General features: G+C 36.8%; 1 protein-coding gene across 5 annotated transcripts in view; it reads right to left on the reverse strand.

Annotated features, from left to right (window-relative positions):
• LOC139984077 (regulating synaptic membrane exocytosis protein 2-like) overlaps positions 1-21,204 on the reverse strand; it is an 85,593-nt gene that overhangs the window by 35,111 nt on the left and 29,278 nt on the right. For all 5 annotated transcript variants that reach the window (XM_071997760.1, XM_071997762.1, XM_071997763.1 and 2 more), the window contains exons 5-6: positions 5,832-6,051; positions 2,550-2,673 (exon numbers count right to left, since the gene is read on the reverse strand). In XM_071997760.1, coding sequence (XP_071853861.1) covers positions 2,550-2,673; positions 5,832-6,051 — 344 coding nt within the window. The remainder of the gene's footprint in view (positions 1-2,549; positions 2,674-5,831; positions 6,052-21,204) is intronic.

Raw genomic sequence — 21,204 nt, forward strand, 5'->3', positions numbered from 1 at the left:
ATATCAATATGGTCGTATAATCATCTTTGTAAAATTTTTTGGATATTTTACTTGAATTTGTGGGGATCTATTTTGTTTAATTGTTATGATTTTAGAGATTTACTCTTGAATTCAATAAGGGAGTTATTGGCTGAGGATACAGGAAGTCAGAATACTACCAGAGATACTCAGATGTCTCATTTAGGAGTTATTGGCTGAGGATACAGGAAGTCAGAATACTACCAGAGATACTCAGATGTCTCATTTAGGAGTTATTGGCTGAGGATACAGGAAGTCAGAATACTACCAGAGATACTCAGTTGTCTCATTTAGGAGTTATTGGCTGAGGAGACAGGAAGTCAGAATACTACCAGAGATACTCAGATGTCTCATTTAGGAGTTATTGGCTGAGGATACAGGAAGTCAGAATACTACCAGAGATACTCAGTTGTCTCATTTAGGAGTTATTGGCTGAGGAGACAGGAAGTCAGAATACTACCAGAGATACTCAGATGTCTCATTGAGGAGTTATTGGCTGAGGAGACAGGAAGTCAGAATACTACCAGAGATACTCAGATGTCTCATTTAGGAGTTATTGGCTGAGGAGACAGAAAGTCAGAATACTACCAGAGATACTCAGATGTCTCATTTAGGAGTTATTGGCTGAGGATACAGGAAGTCAGAATACTACCAGAGATTCTCAGATGTCTCATTGAGGAGTTATTGGCTGAGGAGACAGGAAGTCAGAATACTACCAGAGATACTCAGATGTCTCAATTAGGAGTTATTGGCTGAGGATACAGGAAGTCAGAATACTACCAGAGATACTCAGATGTCTCATTGAGGAGTTATTGGCTGAGGATACAGGAAGTCAGAATACTACCAGAGATACTCAGATGTCTCATTTAGGAGTTATTGGCTGAGGAGACAGGAAGTCAGAATACTAGCAGAGATACTCAGATGTCTCATTTAGGAGTTATTGGCTGAGGATACAGGAAGTCAGAATACTACCAGAGATACTCAGATGTCTCAATTATGAGTTATTGGCTGAGGAGACAGGAAGTCAGAATACTACCAGAGATACTCAGATGTCTCATTTAGGAGTTATTGGCTGAGGATACAGGAAGTCAGGATACTACCAGAGATACTCAGATGTCTCATTGAGGAGTTATTGGCTGAGGAGACAGGAAGTCAGAATACTACCAGAGATAACTCAGATGTCTCATTGAGGAGTTATTGGCTGAGGATACAGGAAGTCAGAATACTACCAGAGATACTCGGATGTGTCAGACATGTCATGAGGTTGATCGCAAAATCCGAATCGTAGTAATTGTAATTTTCCAGATAAAATACAGAAAATCCCGACTGGTGGCATGTCTGGTAAAGGTTTCTTACATTCATTTTAAGTATTATGCTAAAAGACAGCACTCTGCAATCTCTTTCATTGACGACCCAAACAGTTGACTTTGAAGCATGACTCACCTTACCGGACCAAACAAAATCAATCATTACTCTAATTTACTGAATAATTATTACCAATAGTTAGTTTACTAGTGTTTCCCTTTTCTTTAAATTCTTTTCTGTTGTTGTTTTGTTTATTGTTCTTTTTTTTTTTTAAACGGTCACTGCTCAAAAAATTAATGCTCACTCAGTTCTCCACCTTCTTGTTTTATGTAATGGATGTATATATATAATTGAAATCGTAATGAGTTGGAAAATCCAGAACGGTGAAAAAACTTCCAGCCTCCACCGGGATTTGAACCCAGGCCTCCCGCTTTATATGCGGACACCCTAACCACTAGGCTATGGATGCTGATTGAATGTCCAGAGGTTCTAAACCGGTAAGGAAGGTCGTAATTTCACTGTAGGTGTTTGTCACCTGTATCGAACAATACTAGTTTTGTGTTTGGTGACATATTTTGCCTTACTCAAGAGATCAAACATGGTGCTAACCAACTCGAGATCATTTGTGATTCCTAAAGCCGGATCTCGAAAGAGATACTTTGAACAGATTCTGTTAAATGTAATGGAAGTAACGACAGGCAAATGAATATATATTGTTCCAGTTATATTGTGAGGATAGTAACTGAAACCACAAACAATAAAACACTACTTTAATATCTTTAGTATCTGTGATTTCATCACAGCAGATGTTCTGCAAAACCTTTACTTTTACAATCTCTTTGTTGCTATTTTCCTGAGAAGTGATACATTTGGAATGTTTGCTTAGCTGTCAATGTCCTCTTTATTCATCAAGACGCAACTTTTTTTTTTGGTAGAAATTAAAATATTAATATCCTCTGTAAGTTATCCACTTACATATTATAAAGTAACACAAAAACATTTTCGGCTTATATTCGTGATCATGACATCATTCATTCTACCTGTACTGTTGCCAGGTGCAATCACAAAATATATCCCTACATTTGAAAAATCTTCAGCATACAAAATGCAATGAAAGATGTGGTGTTTACGCACAGATGCTGAAAAGTTACATCATTCTTGCTAAGAAATCTACCTAAAGGCATTGGAATATCGCTTTAAGGTTCCCTGCATGGAAATGGACTCACCCCATAGGACGAGCAACAACTAATTCAACTTGTGCTTCGGCTTTTGATTCGTAGATGATGTTGTAGACTTCGTTGAAGTCCTTCCCCTGAAGATCATGACCATTCCAAGAAAGAACTTCATCTCCTGAAAGTTAAAGTAAATTATAAACTCTAATTAATGGAATGAAGCTCTGTGGTTTGCAAGAAGTGACTAAAATATTTACAAACAATATTCCGCTTTCCACTAAATTCACTCAGAATATTGTTCCAAGCTTGAGGAGTGACGGTAGCACTTCTCGATGCTAGAAATATGTGCTAATCAGCAGTCTGGCACCACAACAACGAGACTCATTGAAGGACATCATTGATATGGAATTTCAAGCGTATTTTGTAATCAATGGGGGGCTTACTGTGCATTGTGGTGAGGTCTTGGGAGCCAGTTTTCAATGCTATCATATTCAGTCAAACAATAAGTCGATAACTTAAAAAATCAACATTAGAGAGTTTTGAGGTTACTGAATAATAAAAGTTGTCTTTTAATCCCTGCCTTCGTTTGTTATTCCCTAAATATCCTAAATACTGAAATTACACAAAGTATTGCTCCAAAGCTTAGAAGCATGCTGTGAAAATTGCCAACATTTACCAACAAAAATTTCCACCAGGAATTTTAATGAATACAGTATTAGATGATTATTTTATCAAAACAGATTTTCAAAAATAAAATAATTTGTTGAAGTTTGAGAATTTCTTTTATGCATAAATATTTTAGTACAAATACTGTCCTTGAATTTAATTTAAAAGTATAGTTCTGAAATTTTAATTAAACATATCACCGATTGGCAAATACGTTTATTTTATATGTCCCTATAATGGGTGTGTTTTCCCATCCTTGTTGGAAATATACGAATGTAGAGAGGCTAATCTGTGACTTAACAACCAAGTAAGAATGGTTACAATGTTTAGAACTTGCGGTGTTAGCTTCAATATCATTTTCAGATACCTATATATTAGTGTTTACACGGGTCCAAAAATCGGGAACCGGGTACCCGAGGGCCGTTACCCGTCGGGTATCCGGGTACCCGGAAAAAATTGTTTACCCTCGTGTATCACGATTTTGAAGAAACTACATATTGGATGCTGTAATAAATGCATTATATTCTCTACTGACAATGTTTTCATGTTCAAATACGTAGGTGTAAGATAAGGTATAAAACCCTCCTCAATAATATTTATTTGCTTTTGTTTCTTTCATTCACTTGTTAATAAATTAATTATTTAATTATAATTAGCATTACTACTAACATCGCATTGCCGCCGCTGCTTATGCTTGCTCTTGCAGGTCTATTGGATCAAACCATATCAATATAGTTGTTACTACTATTATGCAGGCCCAGGGTTCGCATTTGCTGTGATATTGCGCGATTCGCGCAAAGTGATCGCATTTGGAATAAACGATTAGTAAAAAGCCACTTGCGATTTCTATTTCTTAGTTATCTCGTCTATAATCCATAAAAATCTCGTAAAATCCTTGTCAGCCTTTCCTTCTATGAAATAAACGAATGAGTAAATAATTATTTCTTCCACATGGTAGCCTAACACCACACTAAGTCAATGAGAAATCTAGCTTAGCCTACCATCTGTTTATTTGCTGTAGTTGTGACGCAGTTATAAGACATCCATGGAATACTTTTGTTATTGCTGTTATCTTCGACCACATGGTTGCTTAACACCACACTAAGTCAATGGGAAATCTGCCTAACCATCGGTTTGCATTTTTTTTTTTTTAAATCACACTTTGTGTAGGATTCGGGTAATAAATTAGGAACCGGGTAGTATCACGTCGGGCGGGTATTTTCGTTATTGCTGTTATCTTCGAACACATTGTAGCCTAACACCACACTAAGTCAATGGGAAATCTGCCTAACCGTCGGTTTGTCAATTTTTTTTTTTTTCAAATCACACTTTGCGTAGGATTCGGGTAATAAATTAGGAACCGGGTAGTAACACGTCGGGCGGGTACCCGGATAACCCGTGCAAACACTACTATATATATGCTTAGATTGTGTTGTTTTGTACTTTTAGCTTATCTATCACTAAAAGGACAAATCTCAGGATTATTCTTTTAAAGTAATGTTGAAGAGAAAAATATTCCACACTGTTAGTTGATAATCCTATTTCAATAACATATCACCAACTCGAGATATATGATTGATTGAATGCAACCTATTTTGATTGGATTATTCTGATTTGCACGGAATTTCTGCTCTGCTGGCAAGGTCCCGTATATTTAAATTTTTGTTTTTTCAATAAATGCAATCTTTGACAGAAATATTATTATCTTGAATGGATATCCTACAGAAATATTATAAAGGACAAACACAGACATTTTCAGCTAACTGCCCTAAAAATATCAATCTGAATTGAATTATTGATATAATTGAATAGTTTGCTTAAATAATAAAATGGCTAATTTTCATTTGATCTCTCCTTTCTTTAATACAAGTTTTAAACCCCCACTCCCCTCCCCAAAACAAAGGTAAGTTTTAAAATTAACACTTCATTAACACGATTTTGTGTTGCACAAAAGGCTGAGACTGTAAACTTGAAAGGATGACAAAATGTTAGTTCTGATGTCATAGTCCAAGAATTCAAAACAATCTGAATGCTGGTAATGTTCCTATGGCTATACTCAGCTTAAGAATATGCAAAATATCTGGAACATCCCTTTAAAACTAACTGGTTGTTTAAAGGGTCATTCCTCAAATTTAAATGCAGTACTGAAATACAACCTGGACAGATAGTAGTGCTTTCTATCTGTTTACATTAAATCAAAAATTAATCGTGCACGTGTAAAATCAAAAATTCATTGTGTGTGTAAAATCAAAATTCATTTGTGCGTAAAGTCAACCTCTTAAAAAGAAAGTACCACTAGACATTACTGTGACCTAACCTAACACAATTGTATGTACAACACATTATGCTACTGTCTGTGGCAATAACACTAGTTAGGATAACATAGAGATATGCACTGGGGGGGGGGTCAATAATTGTCTTGTATAATAGCTTACCTATATCTCTACAACCATTGTACACATATCATTGTGCTTACATAACGGTATGTAATAACACAATGTTACCTGTACCACTAATATGGTACTATTGATAGTAATGATAATTAACACTAGGCTAACTTGAATACATAATCTGGGTCAATAAAATTCTGCTATAATAACATTTACTGTAAATTTGTGTAAATACAAAATTTAAATGATCTACCCCTGATAACCAAGGGATTTAACTTGCCTTGGCGTAAATGTCCCACTGTGTCTGCTATACTGCCCCTCTTCACACGAGATATAAATGCACCAAGGTTGCCTGCCTCTTTCCTCTTGCCTCCCACGACCTTCAGACCTAGGATGGCGCTAGAGTCCTGAGGCGTCCCCGCATCGACTGGATTCTTTCTTAGTACCATGCGCCCAACCAAACAGCCGTTCTGAATATCTTGTTGCCAGGTTACAGGATTCTGTTTAGGGAATGAGGAGTCCTTACAGTTATTTAGTTAAATAGCACTAGATACAGTTCATTAGAGGAATAGTAATTACCAAGTACTAGCAAAAATAAAAAACAATTTCAAACCAGCCTTGAAAGGTTAAAATGAGGTGGCCACATTACACAATCAAATTTATAATTGAATTTATTATATACATTATTCATCTAGCAAATGCAAGCTTTCTGTTATTTTGTTTTCTGAAGTTTTATTTTTCAAATGTTACAGGTTTTGTGTACATGCACTACTACAGTCATCTTTCCTTTTGTGTAGCAATGTGGCCATTTCTATACCACATATTTTGCTATATACAGTACTTAAGCATTGTATGCATATATATGCTGCTGAAATGAATAATTTTCTGAACAAATATTCAAAATAGCATGATAAACCACAGGAGGTTGCAATTCATGAAAAGTTAGCTGGGGACATTGGTCACTAATTAATGTATTTATCTCAAAGTAACGATGACCAGTTCCAGTCATAATGCCACTAATACTAGCATGTTTAATTGCTGCAGTGGAAAAGCAATGTTTTTTTTTTTTTACAATTTAATGGCATGAAATCAACCAACATGTTGTTTTCTTATCTCTCACAAAGCAATTCAATATTTGTAGGGATGAATAAAAGACAAATGGAGAAAAATGTGGTAAAACGATCAAACCAAAATTAAAATGAAATTGCAAGGAAGTCTTTTTTCTTTGGACATGGATATAAGATGACAAACACATTTATACAAACACATTTATAGAAAATTGAAATATTACAGATAACAATAAAAAGACATAAAATGCCACCAAAATCTGCCAAGTTCATGCAACATTTAGTCAGATCTGAACAGGCTTTTTATATTCAGCCTCATTTGTTAAAATGGTACTGATACATGAAACAAAAACATTGAAATACAAAACAATTAGCCAACAATTACTGACTGTCACAACTTGATTAAAATTGATGGGAAACTTGTAAAAATACAACTAAGCGGTTATTCTATACAGTGATGAGGCCAGGAAGATTATTTTCAACATAATTGTTGTCATTTCTGTGAAAAAGCATAAAATTTGTATTGTTTCTTGGATGTAGTGTTTGGTTTACAGTTGTTATGTATGTATATCTACATAGTCAGTCTTGCTGTTAAAATAAATCAAAACTTCCATCAAATGTGTTAGGTCTATGAAATAATGCCTCATTCATGTTCAGGCTACAAAGGATCCTTATGCATGGGATGGCCAATTAAAAGTTTGCTTATGTAATGCAATGATTAGGGGAAGGAAGGGGAGAGATACGGATGGGAAGGGTAACTGACAGGAGGCGAAGCAAGATTGGAAGAGGGAGGGAGGGAGGGAGAGGCTTATCATGAAGTCTGCTGATAAGTTTTATACTTGATGCATAGTGGCATACATTAGTTATAATTTCTGCTAATGATTTTTCCTCCCCCAAATTTTATTAAAATTATAGTCAGGAGATAGCTGGACAATAAGATTAGAAGTACAGGGCAACGTCATATTGGGAAATAATAAAAAAGGGGGGGGGATCATGGTGAGGTGGTATTGGATTTCAAAACCTGCCCAGTTCTTGAATGTGTACAAAGTTGCTACACTTAATGTTTTGACTCAAAAAGTGTAAATCTATAAGGGGGTGGGGGGGGGGGGTTGGGGAGAGAAAGTATATGATATCCTCATTGCCTTACCGTTACCTTACTAAAACAGCCATCCATTATTACAGTGTCTTCCTCATAACTGTTCTATAACATGCAAAATTGAATCCACTCAATATTTTCCTTTACTTTTTCCTTTGTCTTCCTGCTTTTGAAATATTAAACAAATGGACTGCAATATTTCCAGTTAACGTATTAACCATTCCATATGCTTTTTTTTTGCCTTTTATTTTGCGGCCGTTCTGCTGTCCTGTGACATTTCCAAAGCTCACTGATTGGCAGAGAAAGTGAGATATCGTCTCTCTCTCTCTCTCACTCGGCCTATACATGTTTGCTCTGCTGACGATTCTTCCCGTTTAAAACTCAGTGAATCCCTCTGACATTAATCTGTGTACCACTTGACATTTCAAAGAACCTATTACGAGAAGCAGACGTGAATGGAAACATGACGTTTGCATCGGGACTTAATTACCGCAGCAAAATTGTGCTCTTGTTTTCTCGGAGACTAATGAACACCAGTCAGAATTTTTTTAAAAAGCAACGAAAGCAGAAAGGAGGCAAAAATAGAGTGAATCAAGTGGATCTACATGTATATTATTACCAATTGTTATAGCATTATCTGGCTCTTTTAATTGAGTCACAGGAAGATAACGAGAAATCAAATTATTCCAAAATAAATTTTGGGGGCAAGCAAACCTCACAAGTGACCTTCAGTTCTGTCCCTTAAATATTATTCATAGAGAGAGAGAGAGGTGGAGAGAGAGGGAGTGGGCGAATTGTGTTATCTATGGGTCTTCCTGGTGTTCATTTTATTTCTTTAAAATAGTAGGGAGAGCTAAAAAAGGTTGCAAAAGAGAAAGATGATGTATTTGCGGTTTGATATTCTTTTGTTTTTACTATTTGTAATTTGTTTTTTAGTATCTAGACCTAGAGACTTATTAATATCTCGGGTAAAATCAGAACACATACAGTATGTTAAAGGACCAAGACTAGATTCTTTGTGTATTTAATTGCTCCCTGCTATATTATAGCACAACGATGGCCCTGGGACAAACTACAAGTAATTTACATTTCCAATTTTTATACCAAATATAGGGTCATAAAATTGCCGCTTAAAATATGATTATATTTTGCTTAGTAAATACTGGTTGGGTTTCTGTGTGTTATCTATTGTGATTTTAATTTGTTCATTGTATGGTCCTACGACATGACCTTATACACTTAAAGGCCAACTATGGTGACTTTTTGATGAACATTAAATCCCACCATTGTGCATGTATGTAATCCTTAACTCACTCCAATTACATTGCTGTAATTAACTTTACCAATTACGGACGTTAATCCGTGAAAAATGGGAAGAAAGTCAGCTTTATAGGAAACCTATTTCAGACATTCCTGAAACATTCCGAAGACATCAGGTGACCATGTGACTTCATCTTTGGTATACCGCACTCACAACAATACTTTTAGTGTGTAAAGTTGTATACTTGAGCTGCCAAAAACGTCAATGATATTACTCCTTTTTCCCCGAAATGCCACAATTCTGTGTTGTTGGAGGTTGCAGTTATACCTCAGCCAACAAAAGCATCAGCTTTTTTAGCTTTCCGAGTAGAAGAACCGACGTAAAACGCCGTAGACTTTGGATCAATTTTGTGAGATCCACACAGATAGATTTTTCAGCACCCGGAGTATCTCATGCCCATGAGTCCACATGCATGACCTTGCCTCTGTGTATGCTGCAAATGTCTCATTCTACGAAACTTACTTTCGATAGCTGTGGCGGACATAGCTAATGTGAAATTGACCGTTTCAAGTCTCCTCGTAAACTTGCCCTGGATGTTCTTACAAGTAACTTTATATCACGCAATGGACACTACTATTTACTGTTTGAGATGATCGTATGTAGACTGTGTATTGACCGTGCCTAAAGGGTAGCATTGTTTGTAGTGAGTTACAACTCCCGCCGGGTTGGCTCACAGCATGTATAAATAGTTATGTTAGGATTTCATCGCATTTATCCATTACATTTGTTGTATTCCAGTATCGTGAGTTTGTGATACATTATATTGTCCGTTATGTTTGTTCCCACATCTGCATGGTCCAAGGAGTGGAATAAAACAGTACTATATAGCAATCGGACGTTTTATTTCGTTCGTGACTGTCTTGAGATTGTGGGATGTTACTGGTCAAGGCCTGTTTCAACTAGACCTAACTATATGGAATTACACAGAGTCACGGTAGTATTTCGCCCAGGATTGAACAAGAAACGTGGATTTGGATATCAACTGCTAAATTTGGTTTATTGACAGGATACTTTTTCTGTGTTTGTACTTTTGGATATTAAAATGAGTAAGTTCTATGTTCAGCTGAAGCTTAGTCATGTATATGCTACCCTGGTAGATTCGGGCCAGCGTCTCCTCGTAGTTGTTCGATTATGTTTAGTGATATTTGGTAATTCGTTGATAGTAACGTAAACCATTTTCCTGTGACATATCAGGCATGAGGCATCTTTTAGGTCTATTCTTCTGTTCAGTTTGCGGAATCTTGCGATCAAATTGTATTATGGAATCGGCATGCTGCTTGCATGTTCTACAGTACCGTACGTACCTATTGACGCTCCGCTATGTAAACAATGCCTCAATTTGAGTGGAAATTTTGCAACAGAAACAACCCATTTTACTAAATTTTCTGCTTAAAATTGTCTTAAAACTAATTGTTTACCTTCATGTGTTCTTGTTTTAAGCTAACAGCTTTCAAACGCTCCAAATTGGAAGTCAAATACAGTACAATTGTTGGCTATCTGTTTATAAACAGTACCTATTTCAGGGTTTGATTTTCGCGGTATACCAAAGATGACGTCACACGGTGACCAGAGGCTCCTTTGGGTCAATCTCTGTGTTCAGACATTTCTGCTATGCAGGCCTAGTCCATTGGCCTGAGGCTGAAGTTTTACTCTCAGTGACTAGTCTTACAGAAATCGACAAATCTTCGATACAACTAAAGTGTAGGGTTTTAGACATTTTATGTGATGTGTGACACTGTTCATGATTAATCATGTTGAGTTGCTGGAATCACTGTTAGTGGAAAATGATTTCTGTAATTGTTTCAGATCATTCCAGAGACAGAGGGTAAGCCCAGGGTATACAGTACTTATATTGCAGGAACATAAATGAGCATGGCGGTATGCCCACATGCACAGTATAGTACTGCATACACGTTGTACTCCAGCTAGCGTGTCATACGTGCGTGCGGCGGTAAGGTAGGAAGCAAGCGTGGTTGCGGCCACCAGGGTCTGTACCACTGAGATTAGTGGTCTGTACGCTGTAGTGTACAAAGCATATATGGTACAGAGCATGTGTACAATATGCGCATACAGCTAAACACTAAGGTCAGTGGTCTGTACTCTGAAGTGTACAAAGCATATATGGTACAGAGCATGTGTACAATATGCGCATACAGCTAAACACTAAGGTCAGTGGTCTGTACTCTGAAGTGTACAAAGCATATATGGTACAGTACATGTGTACAATATGCGCATACAGCTAAACACTAAGGTCAGTGGTCTGTACGCTGTAGTGTACAAAGCATATATATGGTACAGTACATGTGTACAATATGCGCATACAGCTAGGATTGTCCCCTTATTACGGATCGTACCAAAATGTGATTTATTCTTACTTTGTTTCTTATATGAAGGGAGGGCGATACCAACAGGCTACTATTAGTTTTTTTGGGGTGGATTTTATTTTAAAGAATAGGGATTTCCCAAATTTTATTAGAAGTGTTGAACACTTACGGCAAATAAGCTAGTTGTCCGTCAAACCACATAAGCAGCGTTTTAGGTTGTATGACAAGATTTTAGGTCGTCTGGGATGATCATAAATTTGAGCCCTGCTTTAAACTTAATCACCTTCCTCAAAGCATTTTGTTGGGCAGGGGCCGCAGGGGCATTTAATTCTTCAACTGAACACTCATCAGTACACATAAAAGAAAGGTTGTTTTTGAGTATTGTCTACCAACTTTAACATGCTATAATATGGTCCTAACAAAACTGATTACTCTTCAGCTATGCTTTGCTGTGTAATACCTTTATAGGATAGTCTGCAGAAAAAAATTCTGAAAAATAATGTAAGAAGAATATATTCTAAGCATCCTGGTGAAATTTGCGTGCAAATTCAAATTTAGTGTTTTTGAAATATTGATTGTTGAAACTTGTTCCCAGTTTGTATCATTAGGTGAACTTGAAGCAAGCAGACATGATGTCATGTGATATCTGGAATATTCTTTTCAAGCAAGATTTTTGAATGTGTTAGCTTTGAAACCTTCCTTCATTCTGGCCATGAAATACTCAAAGTTACATTCAGAGATCAATAGAAGAATTCAAATGAGGCAGGACAATTAAAATTCTTTTGAGGGCGAGTTAGAAATTAACTTGGATTTCATTGAAATGGAGAGACACCATAGTATATAATTCAGCTTTAACATGGAAACCATGGAAACCTCAAGATTTCAAAGGATACCAACACAAGTCTTCCAATGTGTGAGAAAATACTTATAGAATTGACAGAACATAATTGTAGCTTATCACTTCAGCATTCTCTTAGTTGTCTGATTAATGAGTTGATTAATTTTAAAATAATGAGATAATTATGAGGGAAGCCAGCTTCTGCAACTTGACAAGAGGGGTGGGCAGGCACAGCAGTTGTTGTTCGTTTAGTACCAGGTGATACTGAAGGGAAGTACAGCAAGTGGAAGGGGCAGAGACCACAAGTAATTCTTACCCATTTAGCATATACATTAGTATACAGTAGTATACAGCAGTATACAGTAGCATACATTAGCATACAATAGTATACAGTAGGATACACTACTTAGGATACAGTAGCATACAGTAGGATACAGTAGCATACAATAGAATACAGCAGTATACACTAGCATACAGTAGTATACAGTAGCATGTATACAGTAGCATGTATACAGTAGCATACAGTAGTATACAGTAGCATGTATACAGTAGCATGTATACAGTAGCATACAGTAGTATACAGTAGCATGTATACAGTGGCATACAGTAGTATACAGTAGCATGTATACAGTAGCATGTATACAGTAGCATACAGTAGAATACAATAGAATACAGTAGTATACAGTAGTATACAGTAGCATACAGTAGTATACAGTAGCATACAGTAGTATACAGTAGCATACAGTAGAATACAATAGAATACAGTAGTATACAGTAGCATACAGTAGTATACAATAGTATACAGTAGGATACACTACTTAGTATACAGTAGCATACAGTAGTATACAGTAGCATGCAGTGGCATACAATAGAATACAGTAGTATACAGTAGCATACATTAGCATACAATAGTATACAGTAGGATAAACTTCTTAGTATACAGTGGCATACAGTAGTATACAGTAGCATGTATACAGTAGCATACAATAGAATACAGTAGTATACAGTAGCATACAGTAGGATACACTACTTAGTATACAGTAGTATACAGTACTTTATAGTAAACAGTTGTTGTATACAGTAACATTTTTTGTCCCAGTCAATTGAATTCATGTTTTCTTTTCCTTTTCTTTCTCCTTTGCAGTATATTTGAAGTTTTCATATCTGTTGAACAACTTCATTTTTAGACCATACCAGATACGGGGAGATTCCCATTAAATACAACTATGCCACAAGATATTTCATCACACAGACTAACACGCACAGTACATGCATACATTCCAGCTAGAAGATCAATGTTGCATTAACTGAATAATGTTGTAATGTACTCTCTAACTTGTTCTTTATAGGGTATTATGGAAAATAACAAGAAAGGCAACAGTCTTATGGTGATTCCTTGCTAAATACTACATTTTTTTAAATTAGTTTAGGATTATGGCTTCAAATGACCTTTGATCTCAGCACAAACAAAAACACAATAGGTTGCTTGTACTCAATAAGGTGGATGCACAAACCAGGGAGCTGCTAGGTTAGAGTAGTAGCTGCCTGCACAAACTAAGTATGAAGTAAATCCAAGCATCACTTTCTGAGTTAGAGCAGGGAGCTGCTACTGTAGCAGCTCCCTGGTTAGAGAGTTTACAAGGTTTTCAGAAGTCCTTTGACATCTGTTGACCTCAAATGACTTTTGACCTCTGTAAGAAAAAATCCTTAGTGATCAAGGGCTCAATAAAGTGGATCCACATATCAAGCATCAAGTTAATCCCAAGCTGAGAGTTAGAGAGCTTACAAAGTGTTTAGACTTTGACCTCTGTTAACCTTGAATAACCTTTGACCTCTGCAACCAAAAATGGTTCTTGTGCTCTATGAGGTGGATCCACAGACCATGTATGAAGTCAATCCAAGCTTTACTTTTTGAGTGAAGAGGATTTACAAGCCAAGTCATTACATACACACAAACATCATCACCATGGCAAGCATTCCTTTTGCCTCCGGTAAAGTATAAAACAGCATGAAAGTAAGCCTGGGTAAGGGGCATGAAAGGCAGCCTGGGTAATGGGGCATGAAAGGCAGACTGGGTAAGGGGGCATGAAAGGCAGCCTGGGTAAGGGGCATGAAAGGCAGCCTGGGTAAGGGGGCATGAAAGGCAGCCTGGGTAAGGGGACATGAAAGTGAACCTGGGTAAGGGGGCATGAAAGCGAGCCTGGGTAAGGGGGCATGAAAGCGAGCCTGGGTAAGGGGCATGAAAGGCAGCCTGGCTAAGGGGGCATGAAAGGCAGCCTGTGTAAGGGGCATGAAAGGTAGCCTGGGTAAGGGGCATGAAGGGAGCCTGGGTAAGGGGGCATGAAAGGGAGCCTGGGTAAGGGGCATGAAAGGGAACCTGGGTAAGGGGGCATGAAAGGGAACCTGTGTAAGGGGACATGAAAGGTAGCCTGGGTAAGGGGCATGAAGGGAGCCTGGGTAGGCGGGCATGAAAGGGAGCCTGGGTAAGGGGCATGAAAGGGAGCCTGGGTAAGGGGCATGAAAGGGAACCTGTGTAAGGGGGCATGAAAACCTGTGTAAGGGGGCATGAAGGTCACCTGGGTAAGGGGCATGAAAGGGAGCCAGGAGGAGGTGTAGAAACCTTAGACACGGATCACATGGAGACGAAGGAGATCATTTATTATAAATCATTTGTAAATCCTAAATTTACCTTGTCATTATTCTTTTAATTAATTATTCTTGTCCTTACAACATACAGTATTCAGTCGAACATTGATAGTCAGAAGAGTGCAGCAGTTTCCAAAACCTGTCTCTAATTTAACTCGCTGGATAATGGAGGTGTCTAGGCTAATTAAGTGTGCTGCAAGCCGAAAGATGCAGAACAAACTGAAACTGCCAGATATGAAGAAAGTATATTTTTTTGCAAGGTCAGCATTGCCCCATTGTTCGAGGAACACGCCGATCGCAAGACTGCTCAATTATTTACACAGTACGCGAACAAACAAACAGAAGACTTGCTTGGCCATGATTTTCGTGATAATATTAATGTTCAAACATTCGTATCTCAAGGGTGTGAGTGATGACTGCATGTGAAGAACTCGCAATGTAATTGTCGTATGACCAAAAAAAAAAAAAGAAGAATGCCAATAAAGTGAGACATGTGTTTCTCTGGCGAAGAGCTATTGCTTCTTCCCAGTTTGTAGTATACTGTAATTATGTGCAATAGGGTGGTTTGAGTACATTGCAGTAACAACTGCTGTTCACTGCAGTGATGCACAATAGCTTGGAGACCTAACCAAGTGTTGTGTAATTAGCTGGATGATTTCTCACTGATCATACCAGCTATTTTTACCATGACATGAATTGATATATATATCCCTAGGGGCTGCAAAGGTGTACCAATCTTTGACATGATATATATGCCTCTCAACACAGACAAATGGTATCTGTTAAAATAACCTTAAAAGCAAAATGCACACTTTCCACTTTACCTTTCCAATGATGTTGCAGATATGTGCAGTACTTCTGCTAAACATATTAAAAACAAAATGGTCAGTGGTATCTTTTCTCTTTGACTTCAGACACACAAACAAACTGAATAAATAATCAACAAGTTTGTGTGTGCAACAATATCACTTAAAAAACATAATGACACAAACTGGACAGAACTTTCTCACATTCATTCAATTGTCAAGTATAAAGTAGGAAAAATTGTAGAATGAAAATGACAAGAAAGTAGGACAAAAGTAGGAGAAAAGGATGAAAAATAGTAGGCAGAATTAGGCTTTAACAGAAAAGAAATAAAATATAGTTCTGAAACATTAACATGTGAAATAAAGGAAATGGGAATACTTTGAAAATCCTTTATGAGTTGCTCACTTGGTCCCAAGATACCAATAAAGCAACATTATTAACTTTCATTATCACATATATGTGAACAGCATACTTTTATAATCATTCTAGGGTCAGCACAATATCACACAGGTGACCAGCACACTTTTATAATCACACAGATGATCAGCACATTTCATAATCACAATGAGCAGCACACTTTCATAATCACACAGTTGACCAGCACACTTTCATAATCACACAGTTGACCAGCACTTTCATAATCACACAGTTGACCAGCACACTTTCATAATCACACAGTTGATCAGCACACTTTCATAATCACACAGATGATCAGCACATTTCCATAATCACAATGACCAGCACACTTTCATAATCACACAGTTGACCAGCACACTTTCATAATCACACAGTTGACCAGCACACTTTCATAATCACAGTTGACCAGCACACTTTCATAATCATACAGATGATCAGCACACTTTCATAATCACAGTTGGCCAGCACACTTTCATAATCACACAGTTGGCCAGCACACTTTCATAATCACACAGTTGACCAGCACACTTTCATAATCACACAGATGATCAGCACACTTTCATAATCACACAGTTGACCAGCACACTTTCATGATCACACAGTTGAACAGCACACTTTTATAATCACACAGATGATCAGCACATTTTCATAATCACAATGACCAGCACACTTTCATAATCACACAGTTGACCAGCACACTTTCATAATCACACAGTTGACCAGCACACTTTCATAATCACACAGTTGACCAGCACACTTTCATAATCACACAGTTGATCAGCACACTTTCATAATCACACAGATGATCAGCACACTTTCATAATCACACAGTTGACCAGCACACTTTCATGATCACACAGTTGAACAGCACACTTTTATAATCACACAGATGATCAGCACATTTTCATAATCACAATGACCAGCACACTTTCATAATCACAGTTGACCAGCACACTTTCATAATCACACAGTTGACCAGCACACTTTCATAATCACACAGTTGACCAGCACACTTTCATAATCACACAGTTGATCAGCACACTTTCATAATCACACAGATGATCAGCACATTTTCATAATCACAATGACCAGCACACTTTCATAATCACACAGTTGACCAGCACACTTTCATAATCACACAGTTGACCAGCACACTTTCATAATCACAGTTGACCAGCACACTTTCATAATCATACAGATGATCAGCACACTTTCATAATCACAGTTGGCCAGCACACTTTCATAATCACACAGTTGGCCAGCACACTTTCATAATCACACAGTTGACCAGCACACTTTCATAATCACACAGATGATCAGCACACTTTCATAATCACACAGTTGACCAGCACACTTTCATGATCACACAGTTGAACAGCACACTTTCATAATCACACAGATGATCAGCACACTTTCATAATCACACAGTTGACCAGCACACTTTCATAATCACAGTTGGCCAGCACACTTTCATAATCATACAGATGATCAGCACACTTTCATAATCACACAGATGATCAGCACACTTTCATAATCACAGTTGACCAGCACACTTTCATAATCACAGTTGATCAGCACACTTTCATAATCATACAGATGATCAGCACACTTTCATAATCACACATATGATCAGCACACTTTCATAATCACACAGTTGACCAGCACACTTTCATAATCACACAGATGATCAGCCTACTTTCATAATCACACAGGTGATCAGCACACTTTCATAATCACACAGTTGACCAGCACACTTTCATAATCACAGTTGGCCAGCACACTTTCATAATCACACAGTTGGCCAGCACACTTTCATAATCACACAGTTGACCAGCACACTTTCATAATCACACAGATGATCAGCACACTTTCATAATCACACAGTTGACCAGCACACTTTCATGATCACACAGTTGAACAGCACACTTTCATAATCACACAGATGATCAGCACACTTTCATAATCACACAGTTGACCAGCACACTTTCATAATCACAGTTGGCCAGCACACTTTCATAATCATACAGATGATCAGCACACTTTCATAATCACAGTTGACCAGCACACTTTCATAATCACACAGTTGATCAGCACACTTTCATAATCTTACAGATGATCAGCACACTTTCATAATCACACAGATGATCAGCACACTTTCATAATCGCACAGTTGACCAGCACACTTTCATAATCACACAGATGATCAGCCTACTTTCATAATCACACAGGTGATCAGCACACTTTCATAATCACACAGGTGACCAGCACACTTTCATAATCACATAGTTGACCAGCACACTTTCATAATCACAGATGACCAGTACACTTTCATAATCAACCAGGAAAAAGTAGGTTTGCTGGTCAGCCTAGAGAATGCATTGCTTTTTGATACACTGCCAATGGGATGTACTGTATGTGACTTAAAATGATTCTGAAAGTGATGTCATTTTACTCTGATTTGCTTTAAACCTACTGAGAATGGAACATAATAATCATGATCATAATAATAAATGAGACTTATATAGCACCAAATCAGTAGACAAAAGTCACTGCTCAAGGCGCTTTACAAAGAAAGCAGATTAATTTACAAAAGAACAAGTGAAAAGAATCATCTTCAGTAAACTTTTGAATGTAGAAAGTTTACAGCATGTTTGAATGTAGTCTGGTAACTTGTTCCATAGATAAGAGCCAGAGTATTTGAAGCTTCTGTAACCATTCACTTCAAGCGTGGTTTAGGAACAGTTAAATTTTGTTGGCGGAACGAAGTGTGCGAATTGGAATATATGGCAAGAGAAGTTGCGACAGGTACACAGGCTGTTCCAGATGATGAGCACAAAAGGTGAGAAGAAGTAGTTTAAACTGAATTCTGCAGCTGATAGGGAGTATTCATCTAGTCAAAATACACCAACAGATGAGCAGAAATCAAAGAGAACCTTCCTTGGATGTTTAAATTTATGGCCTGTAACTGTAGCATCAGCTGACATAGTTTATGTTTACAGTACTGTGGTGTAACATACAAGTTGACCATTGAAATGTCTCAAGTGGAGTGATCAATATATTTACATGAATTTTAATCATTAATTATGTTAATTACCTGCTTTTGTGAATTGTTTGAATCAGTAAAGTAAGTGCGGTATCCAATTAAAACACTTTGGGCCATGTTTGGTCATCTCCGTTTTCAATGTCTGTTTCAAAGTAAAAGTTGACCTCTGGGACCAGAAATATTAAACTTGACGTGTTTACTTTTGATTAAATGTGTTCGTTCTATTGTTTGATCCATCTCAGTTGTGCTTTGTTGTTTAATTTGATGTGTTTTAATTTTGATTAAATGTGTTCTTTCAATAGCTTGATCCATCTCAGTGGTTCTTTGTTATTTAATTTTGACGTGTTTTAATTTTGATTAAATGTGTTCTTTCAATAGCTTGATCCATCTCAGTTGTGCTTTGTTTAATTTTGATGTGTTTTAATTTTGATTAAATGTGTTTGTTCTATTGTTTGATCCATCTCAGTTGTGCTTTGTTATTTAATTTTGATGTGTTTTAATTTTGATTAAATGTGTTCTTTCAATAGCTTGATCCATCTCAGTGGTTCTTTGTTGTTTAATTTGATGTGTTTTAATTTTGATTAAATGTGTTCTTTCAATAGCTTGATCCATCTCAGTTGTGCTTTATTGTTTAATTTTGATGTTTTAATTTTGATTAAATGTGTTCTTTCAATAGCTTGATCCATCTCAGTTGTGCTTTGTTGTTTAATTTTGATGTGTTTTAATTTTGATTAAATGTGTTCGTTCTATTGTTTGATCCATCTCAGTTGTGCTTTGTTATTTAATTTTGATGTGTTTTAATTTTGATTAAATGTGTTCTTTCAATAGCTTGATCCATCTCAGTGGTTCTTTGTTGTTTAATTTGATGTGTTTTAATTTTGATTAAATGTGTTCTTTCAATAGCTTGATCCATCTCAGTTGTGCTTTATTGTTTAATTTTGATGTTTTAATTTTGATTAAATGTGTTCTTTCAATAGCTTGATCCATCTCAGTTGTGCTTTGTTGTTTAATTTGATGTTTTAATTTTGATTAAATGTGTTCATTCTATTGTTTGATCCATCTCAGTTGTGCTTTGTTGTTTAATTTGATGTGTTTTAATTTTGATTAAATGTGTTCTTTCAATAGCTTGATTCATCTCAGCAGTGATTTGATGGATGCTGTAATCTTCCTATGTGTGAGGCCTACTCTTTTGCAAAATGAGCTACTCGTTTGCTATTTACTTGTTTGCTACTCGTTGCTATAACGTACTAGCAAAAACAATGATATGTGCAATGTGAGTTTGATGCAGCTTTGCCTTTGTGTAGCAACTTATTTTCTACAGTGCAGTTGTCTATGCAATCCAAATAAGTTGTTCCCTGAAGAGGTATAAACAGTACTGGCTGTGAAATCTTCCCAATATATATATGGGAGAGTTTCACTGCAGCTAGATAAGGATAACAGCTCTAAAAGACAGTTTCTGTTGACTTGTCAAATAAAAGTGTTCACACTTCTGTCACAATTTATTTATTTATTTTATTTTGTTTAGTCTTCCTACCTTTAAAGAAGAAATAATAAACTTGGCAGTTTTAGTAAAATATGGTTGTTCAGAGTATTAGGACAACAACATCTATCTTTGAAGAATAACACTGCACAGCAACAGAGAACATCAAATGTAGATCACTTTACAACAATTACTGCATGAACACAGCTGGGGTGCAAAGTCTGTTATTTTTATCAAGAAAACTTAAGTGTGCAAAGAAATCATGCTACTGTCTTGCCTTCCTTTGTTTTTGTTTTCAAGTTGAAACAAGTAAAGACATACAGAAACAAGGCATTTGTTGAGATATAATAGAGTATTGCAAGAAAAACTACCAAAACTATATAAAATATAAACTTTCACTTCATTGTCAGATGGTTGAAAGAAGGAAAAAACAGGAAAAGTTTGCGAAATCTAGATGTCACAAAACAAAAGGATCACAGGTATCACTTTCTTTGTGAATAAATGATGAAGGAATGAAGAAGTACCGTAGGCACTGAGCATGCACAATTGGGGGGGGGAGGGGGGACAACATTCATACCCCCAATGTGACGATGCAAGAACAACATCAACAAAAA

This window comes from Apostichopus japonicus, chromosome 17, assembly GCF_037975245.1.
Source record: "Apostichopus japonicus isolate 1M-3 chromosome 17, ASM3797524v1, whole genome shotgun sequence".
NCBI classification, from domain to species: Eukaryota; Metazoa; Echinodermata; class Holothuroidea; order Aspidochirotida; family Stichopodidae; genus Apostichopus; species Apostichopus japonicus.